General features: G+C 37.7%; 1 protein-coding gene across 3 annotated transcripts in view; it reads right to left on the bottom strand.

The window, feature by feature from the left end:
• Window positions 1-845: 845 nt before the first annotated feature.
• The window catches only part of LOC100984166 (UDP-glucuronosyltransferase 2B17), a 39,589-nt gene continuing 23,898 nt past the window's right edge, over window positions 846-16,536 (bottom strand). For 2 of the 3 annotated variants that reach the window (XM_055111476.2, XM_063603798.1), the window contains 3 exons: window positions 15,485-15,572; window positions 14,336-14,555; window positions 1,298-1,577 (listed from right to left, as the gene is read on the bottom strand). In XM_055111476.2, the coding sequence (XP_054967451.2) occupies window positions 1,298-1,577; window positions 14,336-14,555; window positions 15,485-15,572 (588 nt within the window). Of the gene's footprint in view, window positions 1,578-14,335; window positions 14,556-15,484; window positions 15,573-16,536 lie in introns of all 3 variants that reach the window. The other variant, XM_034958711.4, reaches the window with a different exon arrangement.

The following is a 16,536-nucleotide window of genomic DNA, read 5'->3' as shown; positions in this document are numbered from 1 at the left end:
GGCTCCATGGGAGTGGGACCCACTAAGCGAGACCACTTGGCTCCCTGGCTTCAGTCCCCTTTGTAGGGGAGTGAATGGTTCTGTCTCACTTGGGCTCCAGGCAGAAAACAAACAAACAAAACAACAACAACAGCGACAAAAAACTCCTGTAGCTAGCTTGGTGTCTGCCCAAACAGCTCCCCAGTTTGGCGCTTGCAACCCAGTGCTCTGGCGATGTCAGCACAGAAGGGAGTATCCTGCTCCGTGGATTGCAAAAACCATGGGGAAAGCATAATATCTGGGCTGGATAGCATAGTCCCTCATGGCTTCCCTTGGCTTGGGAGGAAGATCCCTGGCAATGCAGAAACACCCTGCCTTCTGCATTGGTCTCACTGAGAGCTGCAGACAGGAGCTGTTCCTATTCAACCATCTTGCCAGATCTCCATCTTCTCGAAGTTTTACTGTTTCTAGTCTTATGTTGCCATCTTTCATCCATTTTGAGTTGATTTTTGTATATGATAAAAAATAAGGGTTCACTTTTTTCTTTTGGTTGTGGACATCCAATTTTCTCAGCACCATTTTTTGAAGAAACTCATCTTTCTTCATTGAGTATATTTGGGACTCTTATTGAAGATCAGTTAGCTGTATATATTCATGGATTTATTTCTAGGCTTTCTAGTTTGTTATGTAGATCTGTATCTGTTAATGTGGTATAATATACGTGTTAATTTTTGTATGTTAAACTATCTTTCATTCTAGGAATAAACTTGCCATGTCTTCTAGGAAAGAAGTGATGCTGAGTCTGAATACACAGTAAAAGCCAAGCAACACTACTGGTCTTGCAATCTCAAAAGGAAGAGTGAGACTTTTTACATAATTTAATTATTGAAGATTTCATTGGCAAAATTAAAAACAAAAATTCTGCTCAAAATGAAGCCAAAATATTCTGAGTATTTGCAAAACAATGTTGATACTATGAGTGGAGTAGTTAATGTTTTGTGTTCAAATACAATGTGTGAAACATAAGGAAGCTCAGTAACTTTTGTGTGGGGTAACTTTTGGATTAGAATAATAAATTTCAATATAAGCCCATAAGGTTTTATATTATTATTTTTCATAGCTTAAAAATCATTGACATAGAATAATTCCAACTAAAGTACATATTAAATTCCTGGAAAATAAATTTTGACTTAACAGGGTAAGTTGTGAAAAGATGTTTTGTCGCAGGAAAAAGGAAATCCTCCATTTAAAACCCTCCATGCTGGAATAAAGGAGGAGTCCCATCTTTCAGTTATTCCACTTCAGGCTTTTGATATAACTAATCCCCTTTCTTCTTCTTTCCTGTTTTGGCAAGCTTTCGGAAACAAAACAGGCAACATTTTGTGATCATAAATATCATAGTTGCCACGCAGGCCAGCAGGAATGCTATCACATCCAAAGAGTGGTACTGGATCCAGGTGAGGTCGTGGGCTGCGACCCGAAGGTGCTTGGCTCCTTTATGGCGCATGACAAACTCAATCCAGAAGACTGCTCGATCCAGGGGCTTCACTGGTTGATCATGATGAATTCTTGATAATTTCATGACATTCTCTTTATAGCTGAAGGATAAATATAAAGATATCAACATTAAAAGTAAATTTATTGCTTAAGCATATCAAGTCTATGGATGGTCTTTGAAAAGCGCCACACAAGTGATTCAAAGTAAGTGTCATTGAATTGACATAAAATATGAATGTTTTAATGTATGTCATTACAGAAAGTTTGGTTTTTAAATTGGAGTTTTATAATTGACAAATACCTTTAAAAATGAAAAATGGAATTTTTGGTGGGAAAGTTAACGTTTTTCTAGAGCAGAAAATATTGTGAGCCATTCTAAGTGCTATAAGTAAGATAGTGGAAGTAGAATCTGGGAATGATCATTTTGATATTTTTAGTTTTTATATTTTTTTGAGACAGGCTTTTGCTCCATTACACAGGCTGAGTGCAGTCACATGATCATGGCTCAGTGCAGCCTTTCCGTTTCAGTCTCAGGTAATCCTCCACCTCAGCCTCATGAGAAGCTGGGGCTACAGCTGCGCACCACCATGCCTGGCTATATTTTTTATTTTTTACATTTTTAGATATGAGGTCTTGCTGTAGTGCCCATACTCATCTGGAACTCCTGTGGTCTAATCATTCTGCCTCTGCCTCCCAAAGTGTTGGCCCTACAGACATGAACCACTGTGCCCAGCCCATTTTGACATATTTAAAGAAGAATTGTGTCACAACTGGTGAAATGTCTCCTAACTAGTTTCTCAGCTTCTACTCTAATCTTCTGTCTTCTACCGTATTTTCCTTCTAGTAGCCAGAACATTTTCTAAATTAATGTCAAATTATGACAGTTGCCTGTCAAGATTTCCATCTGGTTTCTTGTTACATTAAGAATAAAATCCAAATCTGTCTGTGGTCTAGAGAACGCTACACAGGCACCTACTTGTCCTAACCCTTTCCCCCTGTACACTTTCTTCTAGAGACAATGGCCTTCTGTCGTTCTTTAAACTCCTGAAGTTGTTCTCACCTTAGCCCCTTTACACCTTTTGTTCCCTGTGTCTCTCTCATTGAGCATTCTTTCTTGCAACTACTTGAGGTTTGCTTCTGTTTCTTTTTGAGGCTTCCCCTTAAATGATACCTCTTAGAGAGTGTTTTCCTGGCCACACTATAGGCACCCATAGGATTTCTCTAGTGCTTCGTGCTTACTTTGCTATTTGATTTCTGGAACTTTAAAATATGTTATATATCTTCCACAATAAAACTTTAAGTATGAAATACATAGGATAAATGTATATACACTATGTGACTATCTCAAAATTTTAAGATTATCTTAAACATTATCCTAAAGTGAAGACACCAATTTATCACAAACTGCATAGAAGAACTCTTTCCTCCTGGGCCATTTCAGTCACTACTTTTATCCTCAAAGTAAGTATTAACCTGAATTCTAATATCATAGATTATGTTTATATAATTGAATTAAATAATACTTATTCATTTCTGTTTTTGTTTAGCAGTTGTTTAATTGCACTGGTGTAGAGTATTCAGTTGATTGACAAAGACCACAGATCTCTTCATTTATGATTAATGGATATTTGTGTTGTTAACATTTTTTGATCTTACTAATAATTATGTATTAAGATATTTATATATTTTATTAGATTTACATATTTATTCATTTTTGTTGGATGTATACTTGGAAGAATAGTTGATGAGAGAAAGGCATATTTATAATTAGAATTTTTTGACTGAATTTTTTTAAAAATATTTTTTATTTTAAAGAATCAGAGATTGTTTTTAGTTATCATTTTCTGGATGATTTATAATTTGATTCTAGTATGACTAGAACATACTATTTTTATGAATTTGAATCTTATACAATTTACTTAGCATTTTTTTATGGCCCAGCATATGGTCAATTCCAGTAACTATTTCATACATATAATCTTTTTTTTTTTTTTTTTGAGACAGAGTCTCTCTCTGTCACCCAGGCTTGAGTATGATGGAGCGATCTTGGCTGACTGCAACTTACGTCTCCTGGGTTCAAGTGATTCTCATGCCTCAACCTCCCAAGTGTCTGGGACTACAGGTGCTCGTCCCCCACATCTGGCTAAGTTTTGTATTACTAGTGGACACAGGATTTCACCATGTTGGCCAGGCTGGTCTCGAACTCCTGACCAAATGTGATCCTCCCACCTTGGCCTCCCAAAGTGTTGGAATTACAGGTGTGAGCCACCACACCCAGTCTCCATAAACTCTTTTAAAAATGTTTATTTTCTGTCTACACACACACAACCAGAGATATATGTATGGATAGATATATACAGATATATGTGCAATATATATACACACACATATATAACACATAGGTTACAGTTAACTGTGTACTTCAAATGTTTTATCTCCTTAAATAAAAGTCTTCAAAGATCATTATTTTGTCTACTTTTGTCTGTTTAAATTTAATGCGAGTACTGGTAGGTTCACTTTTTTGTTGTGATCTTTGAGATGGAGTCTTGCTCTGTCACCAGGCTGGAGTGCAGTGGCACTATCTCAGCTCACTGCAACCTCCGTCTCCCAGGTTCAAGTGATTCTCCTGCCTCAAACTCCTGAGGAGCTAGGACTACAGGTGCCCACCACCATGCCTAGCTAATTTTTGTATTTTTAGTAGAGACAGGGTTTCACTATGTTGGCCAGGAGTATGGTCTCGATCTCTTGACCTCGTGATCTGCCCTTCTCAGCCACCCAAAGTGCTGGGATTACAGGCTTGAGCCACCACATCTGGTCGGTTCACATTTTTTTAAAACAGTTTTATTTTAAGTTCCAGGATACATACGCAGAATGTGTGGGTTTGTTACATAGGAATATGTGTGCCATGGTGGTTTGCAACACCTATCAATCTGTCATCTAGATTTTAAGTCCCTCATGTATTAGCTATTTGTCCTGATACTCTCACTCCCATTCCATGCCCCGAATGGCCCCGGTGTGTTTTGCTCCCCTCCCTGAGTCCATGTATTCTCATTTTTCAACTCCCTCGTATGAGTGAGAACATGTGGTGTTTGGTTTTCTGTTCCTGTGTTAGTTTGCTGAGGATAATGGCTTTGAGTTTCATCCATGTCCCTGCAACAGACATAATCTCATTCCTTTTTATGGCACATAGTATGCCATACTGTACATGCATCATATTTTCTTTATCCAGTCTATCATTGATGAGTATTTGGGTTGGTTCCATATCTTTGACATTGTAGATAGTGCTGCAATAGACATACATGTGCATGTGTCTTTACAGTAGAATGATTTATATGCCTTTGGGTATATATCAAGTAATGAGATTGCTAGGTCAAATGGTGTTTCTGGTTCTAGATCTTTGAGGAATCACCACACTGTTTTCCATGATGGTTGAACTAACTTACATTCCCACCAAAAATGTAAAAGTTTTCCTATTTCTCCCCAGCTTCACCAGCATCTGTTGTTTTTTGACTTTTTAATCATCGCCATTCTGACTGGCATGAGATTGTATCTCATTGTGGTTTTGATTTGCATTTCTCTAATGATCAGTGATATTGAGCTTTTTTCATAAGTGTGTTGGCTACATAAATGTATTTTTTTGAGAAGTGTCTGTTTATATCCTTTGCCCACTTTTTGGTGGTGTTTTTTTTCTTGTAAATTTGTTTAAGTTACTTGTAGATTCTGGATATTGGACCTTTGTCAGAGGGATAGATTGCAAAAATGTTCCCTCATTCTGTAGGTTGCCTGTTCCCTTTGATGATGGTTTATTTTGCTGTGCAGAAGCTCTTTAGTTTAATTTGATCCCATTTGTCAACTTTGGCTTTTATTGTAATTGCTTTTGGTGTTTGTGTCATGAAATTTTTGCCCACGCCTATGTCCTGAATGATGTTGCTTAGGTTTTCTTCCAGGGTTTTTATGGTTTTGGGTTTTACATTTAAGTCTTTAATCCATCTTGAGTTAATTTTTGTATAAGGTGTAAGGCAGGGGTCTAGTTTCTGTTTTTTGCATATGGCCAGCCAGTTTCCCCAGCACCATTTATTAAATAGGGAATCCTTTCTCATTGCTTGTTTTTGTCAGTTTTGTCGAAGATCAGATGGCTGTAGATGTGTGGTGTTATTTCTGAGGCCTCTGTTCTGTCCCATTGGTCAATATGTCTGCTTTTGTTCCAGTACTATGCTGGTTTGGTTACTGTAAGGTGTGAGGAAGGGATCCAGTTGCAGTTTTCTCCATATGGCTAGCCAGTTTTTCCAAAACACCATTTATTAAATAGGGAATCCTTCCCCTAATTGCTTGTTTTTGTCAGGTTTGTCAAAGATCAGATGGTTGTAGATGTGTAGTGTTATTTCTGAGGCGTATGTTCTGTTCCATTGGTCAATACATCTGTTTGGTACCAGTACCATTCTGTTTTGGTTATGTAGCCTAATAGTATAGTTTGACATCAGGTAGCGTGATGCCTCCAGCTTTGTTCTTTTTGCTTAGGGTTGTCTTGGCTATATGGGCTCTTTTTTGGTTCCATATTAAATTTAAAGTAGTTTTTTTCTAGTTCTGTGAGGAATGTCAATGGTAGTTTGATGGGAATAGCTTTGAATATATAAATTACTGTGGGAAGGAGCCAAGATGGCTGAATAAGAACAGCTCCAGTCTACAGCTCCCAGTGTGAATGACACAGAAGAGGAATGATTTCTGCATTTCCAACTGAGGTACCGGGTTCATCTCCCAGGGGACTGTCAGACAGTGGGTGCAGGACAGTGGGTGCAGCGCACCACGTGTGAGCCAAAGCAGGGCGAGGCATTGCCTCATCGGGGAAGCACAAGGGGTCTGTGAATTCCCTTCCCTAGCCAAGGATAGGGGTAACAGATGGCACCTGGAAAATTGGGTTACTCCCACCCTAATACTGCGCTTTTCCAAAAGGTTTTAGCAAACGGCATACCAGGAGATTATATCCCGCACCTGGCTCGGAGGGTCCTATGCCCACAGAGCCTCGCTCATTGCTAGCACAGCAGTCTGAGATCGAACTGCAAGGCAGCAGTGAGGCTGGGGGAGGGGCGCCTGCCATTGCCATGGATTGAATAGGTAAACAAAACGGCCCAGAAGCTTGAACTGGGTGGAGCCCACTGCAGCTCAAGGACGCCTGCCTGCCTTTGTAGATCCACCTCTAGGGGCAGGGCATAACCAAACAAAAGGCAGCAGAAACCTCTGCAGTCTTAAATGTCCCTGTCTGACAGCTTTGAAAAGAGTAGTGGTTCTCCCAGCACGCAGCTTGAGATCTGAGAATGGACAGACTGCCTACTCAAGTGGGTCCTGATCCCCGAGTAGCCTGACTGGGAGGCACCCCCCAGTAGGGGCAGACTGACACCTCACACAGCCGGATACTCCTCTGAGAAAACTTCCAGAGGAACAATCAGACAGCAACATTTGCTGTTCACCAATATCCACTGTTCTGCAGTGTCCGCTGCTGATACCCAGGCAAACAGGATCTGCAGTGGACCTCCAGCAAACTCGAACAGACCTGCAGCTGAGGGTCCTGACTGTTAGAAGGAAAACTAACAAACGGAAAGGACATCCACACCAAAACCCCATTTCTACATCACCATCATCAAAAATCAAAGGTAGATAAAACCACAAAGATGGGGAAAAAAAGAGCAGAAAAAGTGGAAATTCTAAAAATCAGAATGCCTCTCCTCCTCCAAAGAAATGCAGCTCCTCACCAGCAATGGAACAAAGCTGGATGGAGAATGACTTTGATGAGTTCAGAGAAGAAGGCTTCAGACGATCAAACTACTCCAGACTAAAGGAGGAAGTTCGAACTGAAGGCAAAGAAGGTAAAAACCTTGAAAAAAGATTAGGTGAATGGCTAACTAGATAACCAATGCAGAGAAGTCCTTAAAGGACCTGATGGAGCTGAAAACCATGGCACGAGAACTATGTGATGAATGCACAAGCCTCAGTAGCTGATTTGATCAACTGGAAGAAACGGTATCAGTGATGGAAGGTGAAATGAATGAAATGAAGCAAGAAGAGAAGTTTAGAGAAAAAAGAATAAAAAGAAATGAACAAAGCCTCCAAGAAATATGGGACTATGTGAAAAGACCAAATCTACGTCTGATTGGTGTACCTGAAAGTGACGGGGAGAATGGAAACAAGTTGGAAAACACTCTGCAGGTTATCATCCAGGAGAGCTTCCCCAATCTAGCAAGGCAGGCCGACATTCAAATTCAAGACATACAGAGAATGCCATAAAGATACTCCTCAAGAAGAGCAACTCCAAGACACATAATTGTTAGATTCACCAAAGTTGAAATGAAGGAAAAAATGTTAAGTGCAGCAAGAGAGAAAGGTCAGGTTACCCACAAAGGGAAGCCCATCAGACTAACAGCTGATCTCTTGGCAGAAACTCTACAAGCCAGAAGAGAGCGGGGGCCAATATTCAACATTCTTAAAGAAAAGAATCTTCAACCCAGAATTTCATATCCAGCCAAACTAAGCTTCATAAGTGACGGAGAAATAAAATAAAATCTCTAAGCATTTACAGACAAGCAAATGCTGAGAGATTTTGTCGCCACCAGGCCTGCCCTAAAAGAGCTCCTGAAGGAAGCACTAAACATGGAAAGGAACAACTGGTACCAGCCACTGCAAAAACATGCCAAATGGTAAAGACCACTGAGGCTAGGAAAAAATGGCATCAACTATCGAGCAAAACAATCAGCTAACATCATAATGACAGGATCAAATATACACATAACAATATTAACCTTAAATGTAAATGGGTTAAATGCTAGAATTAAAAGACACAGACTGGCAAACTGGATCAAGAGTCAAGACCCATCACTGTGCTGTATTCAGGAAACCCATCTCATGTGCAGAGACACACATAAGCTCAAAAGAAAGGGATGGAGGAAGATCTACCAAGCAAATGGAAAACAAAAAAAGGCAGGGGTTGCAATCCTAGTGTCTGATAAAACAGACTTTAAACCAGCAAAGATCAAAAAAGACAAGGCCATTACATAATGGTAAAGGGATCAATTCAACAAGAAGAGCTAACTATCCTAAATATATATGCACCCAGATTCATAAAGCAAGTCCTTAGATACCTACAAAGAGACTTAGACTCCCACACAATAATAATGGGACACTTTAACAAACCACCATCAACATTAGACAGATCAACGAGACAGAAAGTTAACAAGGATATCCAAGAATTGAACTCAGCTCTGCACAAAGCGGACCTAATAGACATCTACAGAACTCTGCACCCCAAATCAACAGAATGTACATTCTTTTCAGCACCACACCACACCAACTCCAAAACTGACCACATAGTTGGAAGTAAAGCACTCCTCAGCAAATGTAAAAGAACAGAAATTATAACAAACTATCTCTCAGACCACAGTGCAATCAAACTAGAACTCAGGATTAAGAAACTCACTCAAAACTGTTCAACTACATGGAAACTGAACAACCTGCTTCTGAATGACTACTGGGTACATAATGAAATGAAGGCAGAATTAAAGATGTTCTTTGAAACCAACGAGAACAAAGACACAACATACCAGAATCTCTGGGACACATTCAAAGCAGTGTGTAGATGGAAATTTATAGCACTAAATGCCCACAAGAGAAAGCAGGAAACATCTAAAATTGACACCCTAACGTCACAATTAAAAGAACTAGAGAAGCAAGAGCAAACACATTCAAAAGCTAGCAGAAGGCAAGAAATAACTAAAATCAGAGCAGAACTGAAGGAAATAGAGACACAAAAAACTCTTCAAAAAATCAATGAATCCAAGAGCTGGTTTTTTGAAAAGGCCAACAAAATTGATAGACTGCTAGCAAGACTAATATAGAAGAAAAGAGAGACGAATCAAATAGATGGAATAAAAAATTATTAAGGGGATATCACCACCGATTCCAGAGAAATACAAACTACCATCAGAGAATACTACAAACACCTCTACGCAAATAAACTAGAAAATCAAGAAGAAATGGATAAATTCCTCGACACACACACCCTCCCAAGACTAAACCAGGAAGAAGTTGACTCTCTGAATAGACCAATAACAGGCTCTGAAATTGTGGCAATAATCAATAGCTTACCAACCAAAAAGAGTCCAGGACTAGATGGATTCACAGCCAAATTCTACCAGAGGTACAAGGAGGAACTAGTACCATTCCTTCTGAAACTATTCCAATCAATAGAAAAAGAGGGAATCCTCCCTAACTCATTTTACGAGGCCAACATCATCCTGATACCAAAGCCTGGCAGGGACACAAGAAAAAAAAGAGAATTGTAGACCAATATCCCTGATGAACATCGATGCAAAAATCCTCAATAAAATACTGGCAAACTGAATCCAGCAGCACATCAAAAAGCTTATCCACCATGACCAAGTGGGCTTCATCCCTGGGATGCAAGGCTGGTTCAACGGACACAAATCAATGAACGTAATCCAGCACATAAACAGAACCAATGACAAAAACCACATGATTATCTCAATAGATGCAGAAAAGACCTTTGACAAAATTCAACAACACTTCATGCGAAAAACTCTCAATAAATTAGGTATTGATGGAGAGTATCTCCAAATAATAAGAGTTATCTATGACAAACCCACAGCAAATATCATGTTGAATGGGCAAAAGGTGGAAGCATTCCCTTTGAAGACTGGCACAAGACAGGGATGCCCTCTCTCACCACTCCTATTCAACACAGTGTTGGATGTTCTGGCCAGGAGAATAAGGCAGGAGAAGGAAATACAGAGTATTCAATTAGGAAAAGGGGAAGTCAAATTGTCCCTGTTTGCAGAAGACATGATTGTATATCTAGAAAACCCCATCGTCTGAGCCCCAAATCTCCTTAAGCTGATAAGCAACTTCAGCAAAGTCTCAAGATACAAAATCAATGTGCAAAAATCACAAGCATTCTTATACACCGATAACAGACAAACAGAGAGCCAAATCATGAATGAACTCCCATTCACAATTGCTTCAAAGAGAATTAAATACCTAGGAATCCAACTTACAAGGGATATGAAGGACCTCTTCAAGGAGAACTACAAACCACTGCTCAAGGAAATAAAAGAGGATACAAACAAATGGAAGAACATTCCCTGCTCATGGGTAGGAAGAATCGATATCGTGAAAATGGCCATACTGCCCAACGTAATTTACAGATGCAATGCCATCCCCATCAAGCTACCAATGACTTTCTTCACAGAATTGGAAAAAACTACTTTAAAGTTCATATGGAACCAAAAAAGAGCCCGCATCACCAAGTCAATCCTAAGCCAAAAGAACAAAGCTGGAGGCATCACGCTACCTGACTTCAAACTATACTACAAGGCTACAGTAACCAAAACAGCATGGTACTGGTACCAAAACAGAGATATAGACCAATGGAACAGAACAGAGCCCTCAGAAATAATGCCACACATCTACAACTATCTGATCTTTGACAAACCTGAGAAAAACAAGCAATGGGGAAAGGATTCCCTATTTAATAAATGGTGCTGGGAAAACTGGCTAGCCATATGTAGAAAGCTGAAACTGGATCCCTTCCTTACACCTTATACCAAAATTAATTCAAGATGGATTAAAGACTTACATGTTAGACCTAAAACCATAAAAGCTCTAGAAGAAAACCTAGGCAATACCATTCAGGACATAGGCATGGGCAAGGACTTCATGTCTAAAACACCAAAAGCAATGGCAACAAAAGCCAAAATTGACAAATGGGATCTCATTAAACTAAAGAGCTTCTGCACAGCAAAGGAAACTACCATCAGATTGAACAGGCAACCTACAGAATGGGAGAACATTTTTGCAATCTACTCATCTGACAAAGGGCTAATATCCAGAATCTACAATGAACTCAAACAAATTTACAAGAAAAAAACAAACAACCTCATCAACCTGTGGGTGAAGGAAATGAACAGACACTTCTCAAAAGAAGACATTTATGCAGCCAAAAGACATATGAAAAAATGCTGATCATCACTGGCCATCAGAGAAATGCAAATCAAAACCACAATGAGATACCATCTCACACCAGTTAGAATGGCAATCATTAAAAAGTCAGGAAACAACAGGTGCTGGACAGGATGTGGAGAAATAGGAACACTTTTACACTGTTGGTGGGATTGTAAACTAGTTCAACCATTGTGGAAGTCAGTGTGGCGATTCCTCAGGGATCTAGAACTAGAAATATCATTTACCTAGCATTCCCATTACTGGGTATATACCCAAGTATTATAAATCATGCTGCTATAAAGACATGTGCACACGTATGTTTATGGAGGCACTATTCACAATAGCAAAGACTTGGAACCAACCCAAATGTCCAACAATGATAGACTGGATTAAGAAAATGTGGCACACATACACTATAGAATACTATGCAGCCATAAAAAATGATGAGTTCATGTCCTTTGCAGGGACATGGATGAAGCTGGAAACCATCATTCTCAGCAAACTATTGCAAGGACAAAAAACCAAACACCACATGTTCTCACTCATAGGTGGGAATTGAACAATGAGAACACAAGGACACAGGAAGGGGAATATCACACACTGGGGCCTGCTGGGCAGTAGGGGGAGCGGGGAGGGATAGCATTAGGAGATACACTTAATGTTAAATGACGAGTTAATGGGTGCAGCACACCAACATGGCACATGTATACATATGTAGCAAAGCTGCACCTTGTGCACAGATACCCTAAAACTTAAAGTATAATAAAAAAATTACTTTGGGCAGCATGGCCATTTTTACAATTGTGATTTTTTTATCCATGAGGATGGATTTGTTTGTGTCCTCTCTTAATTCCTTCAGCAGGGTTTTCTATTTCTCCTTGAAGAGGTCCTTCAGGTACCTTGTTAGGCATATTCCTAGGTATTTTATTCTCTTTGTTGCAATTGCAAATGGGAATTTATTCATGATTTGGCTCTCTGCTTGTGTATTGTTGGTGTATAGGAATACTTGTAATTTTTGCATATTGATTTTTCTATCTGGAGGCTTTGCTGAAGTTGCTTATCAGCTTAAGGAATTTTAGAACTGAGATGAAGGGGTTTTCTAAATATAGAATTATGTCATCTGCAAATAGAGACAATTTAACTTCTTCTCTTCCTATTTATAGAATACCCTTTTTTTCTTTGTCTTGCCTGATTGCCCTAGTTCAATTTAAATCCACCATTTTATTCTATATATTTTTGTTTTCTAACCTGTTTTATGTTTCTTTGCTTTTTTACTTTATTTGAGGTATTTTAAATCATTTCTTGTCTTACTAATTTTTTGGTAAAGTGTTTTTAATGTATTCTCTTAGCTGGTACCACCTTACATCATCATAATATTGGTAGGATTAATAGACTCTGAATTGATGGTAGCTGGTGTAGTCACAGCATTTTCCATATTATTTCCTTTGGATTATGGAAAACTATTACATATTTATTTTATCAATATTAAAACCTTCGTGTTTCAAAAGGCATCCTCCAAAAAGTAAAAAAAAAAAAAAATCTATCTGCCCATAGTGGAAGAAAATATTTGAAAATCATATATTTGATAAGGGATTGTATCTATAACATATTAATAATTCTTATGAATCCATAATAAGGTAAATAGAAAAATGACAAAATGTTCACAAGATTAAAATAGAAATTTTATCTAAGGAAGATGCATGAATGACCAGTAAGCACATGAAAAGAGGGTTAACATCTTCAGCCATAAGGAAATGCAAATGAAAACCATAATGAGAGACCACTTTACACACACTAGAAAGGCTGTAATAGAAAGACAGGTGATAACAAGTGTTGGGAAGAGTGTGAAGAAATTAGAGCCCTCCTATCCAGCTGGTGGTAATGAAAAATGATGCAAATACTTTGAAAAACAGTTTAGCCATTCTTCATAAACAACAATTTCCCATATGCCTCAGCAAGTCCACTCCTAGCATCTCCTCAAAAGAAGTAAAAACATATTTTTACACAGAAAATATGTATAACAATATTCATAAGTGCCAAAATTGGGAAGACCTAAAATGTCCATGCCCTGATAAATGGGTAATTTTGGTATAAACATATCAAAGAATATTATATAGAAATAAAAATGAATGAGTTCTGATACATCCAACAACATAAATAAAACTAAAAATAATTATGCTAAGTGAAAGAAGTCATTTACAAAACACTATAAATTGTATGATTTCATTTATATAAAATATGTGAAGAGAATAATCTATTGAGAAACAAAGTAAGTCGGTATTTTTCTAGGACTGGAGGTGTATTGGGAGTGACTTCATGCATTTTGAGTTTAATTTGAGCTCACAAAAATGTTATTTAGGGTTGTGGCTTCGTAACTATGTAAACATACTAAATATATTTAGATTTTAAATTTTAGTGAATGTTATGCTATGCAAATTGTAACTCATTTTCAAATTGATTAAAATAATGATAATAATAAAAATAAATTTTTGAGAAAGAATAGATTCATACTTTCAGAAATTTTAGGTATTGAATTGAAATATTTTATCATATTTCTCTAGTTACATAATTTCTATTGTGTATTCTATCATTAAAAATATTTAAAATAATTATGTACATATCTTTCATTTTTTTGATTTTATAATTCATTGCAGTCATTGGTGACCCATTAAATCTGTGGGGTTGAAATGTAACTTTGAAATAATTGTCTGGTGGAAAATAAGAGCAGATTTTACATTGGTTAAATCACTTCAATCCCTTCAAAATTAGTCTCTTAACAAAGGGTTCAAACTCATATTCACTGTTGACAAAATAATTTGTAAGTACCACCTGGTCACAAAATTGTAATACTCACATAGGGTCATTAATGACTGACTTCAATGCATTGAGCAAATCTCTACTTGACATGGTCCTGATGTCCACACTGAGGGCTGCTCCCTTGGCTTTCATGTGAGCAATGTTATCATGTTGATCTGCAAACAAGGGAATGCCCACCATAGGGATCCCATGGTAGATTGCCTCATAGATGCCATTGGTTCCACCATGAGTTATAAAAGCTTTGGTTTTGGGATGACCTAAAAGTGGATGAATTTTAACAAAGTTATTAATTATAAGGCACAGGAATTGAATAAGAAATGCACAATATAAGGAACTTAAAGCAAAACTGTTCCCTAGGTAACATTATACCCACAAAACTGCATTGAAGTTGTTTTCAAATTTCAGAGGAAGAAGCACCTACTTCTGCTGGAAAGGTAAGTGAAGGCTACATGAAAAGGTGGTGGTCTGTGTGTCTTCACAGTGGAAACATAAATTTAAAAGATTGCCAGGTGAACAAAATGAAAAAACATATTCTTAATTAAAAAATTAAAATGTGCAAAAAAGAAAAGAATAAGATTTGGTATACAAGAACATAGTCTCTTAAGTAGTATAAATTATGCGGTCACATTTATATATTTAAAAAATATTTAAATACTTAAAATATTTAAAATACTTAAATTTTTTTTTTAAAGGCAGCAGGGAGTAGGGTGGAGGTGGTGCTGAGGAAGGACAGGTTACACATCATCATGAAATGTGTTATCACTTTATGATAAAGATTGGTGATTTATTCCCACAGAAAATAGAGTCACTGGTAATAGAAGAATGTCTGTTATTTTTCAGTACCTGTTGAAATAACCCTGCAGTAGGGGAAGGAACAGATGTAAAGTTGCAGAAATAAGAGACAGAAAACCCAGGATGTTATTTAAAACCTGTGAGAGGTAATTACACCTGAATAAAGAGATTTTTATTCTGACCATAAAGAATGTGACTGTATGTAACAAAATGCCAACTACCATAGTGTATTCTTCTTATACTAAGACTAGAAAATAAATATAAAGTAGTTAAATTTGATTTTTTTTTTAGTTTTCCAATAATAAATGTTAAATATGTTTGTTTTATGTTGAAATATTATCACTTCTAATTGGCTGTTACTAATATATTCAGTATTTGTTCTCCAGAGTCTTACCAAGAAGGTCATTCTGGGGTAACCACTTGTACAGTCGAGTATTGGAACCTAAAGTATTTGGCTTCTTGCCGTCAAATCTCCATAGAACCTGTTAGGGCAAGGAAAATATCTTGTTCAATGAATAGAACTCTAAAAATATAACTTGTTAGAATTCTGAAGAGATTAATAATCAGTTAATCCATATAAAAGATGAAGAAATAAGAAGAAGTGATGTCAAGTAATGAGAACTACTAAAAGTCTGAGGTAGGCTGAATACCCACATTGAATATCTTTACTTTTATAATCAATTTGGTATATAAAAAAATGACATTTCTAACATAATAGCTAGACACATGAGACTGTGAAAGGAAAATAAATCTTGGTGCCCAAAATCTATGCTAAAGGGAAAAGTTAAGCTGCTCAGGGCAAACCTACTTCCCATTCTATTCAAAGTCAGCCCTCGGGTCACTGAGATAAATGCATATCTAATTGCCTCATTTGGAGAGGCTAATCAGAAACTCAAAGGAATTCAGCCATTTGTCTCCTATCTACCTATGACCTGGAAGCCCCTTCCATGCTTCAAGTTGCTCTGCCTTTGTTTCTAGTTGTCCCCCATTTCTGGACCGAACAAATGTCCATCTTATATAAGTTGATTGATGTCTCATGTATCCCTAAAATGTATAAAACCAAACTGTCCCCCCACCACCTTGGACACATGTCACCAGGACCCCCTGAGGCTGTGTCATGGGTGCACATTTTCAACCTTGGCAAAATAAACTTTCTAAATTAACTGAGACCTGCCTCAGATATTCAGGGTTCACATTTTGGTAACCATGAAGAGATTCTGAGTGGAGGTTCCCTGACCTTTGATAAATGTCCTGTCAGTGCTTTTTACCAGCATGAGCTAACTTTATGGCTCAAACAAATAAGACAATTGGCTGAGGTCTGGGAGCAACCCCTCCAGAGAATCCCTGATACCCCAAAATTCAGTCAAGACCAAAAGTTTGTTTTGCTGTACAACTCCTTTTTTTTTTGTTTTTATTTTTTTTTTGGAGTTTTACTTGCTTCCTACA

Source organism: Pan paniscus, chromosome 3, assembly GCF_029289425.2.
Source record: "Pan paniscus chromosome 3, NHGRI_mPanPan1-v2.0_pri, whole genome shotgun sequence".
NCBI classification, from domain to species: domain Eukaryota; kingdom Metazoa; phylum Chordata; class Mammalia; order Primates; family Hominidae; genus Pan; species Pan paniscus.
The sequence above is the reverse complement of the archived record's forward strand: the minus strand, read 5'-3'. Positions and strand labels throughout refer to the sequence as shown.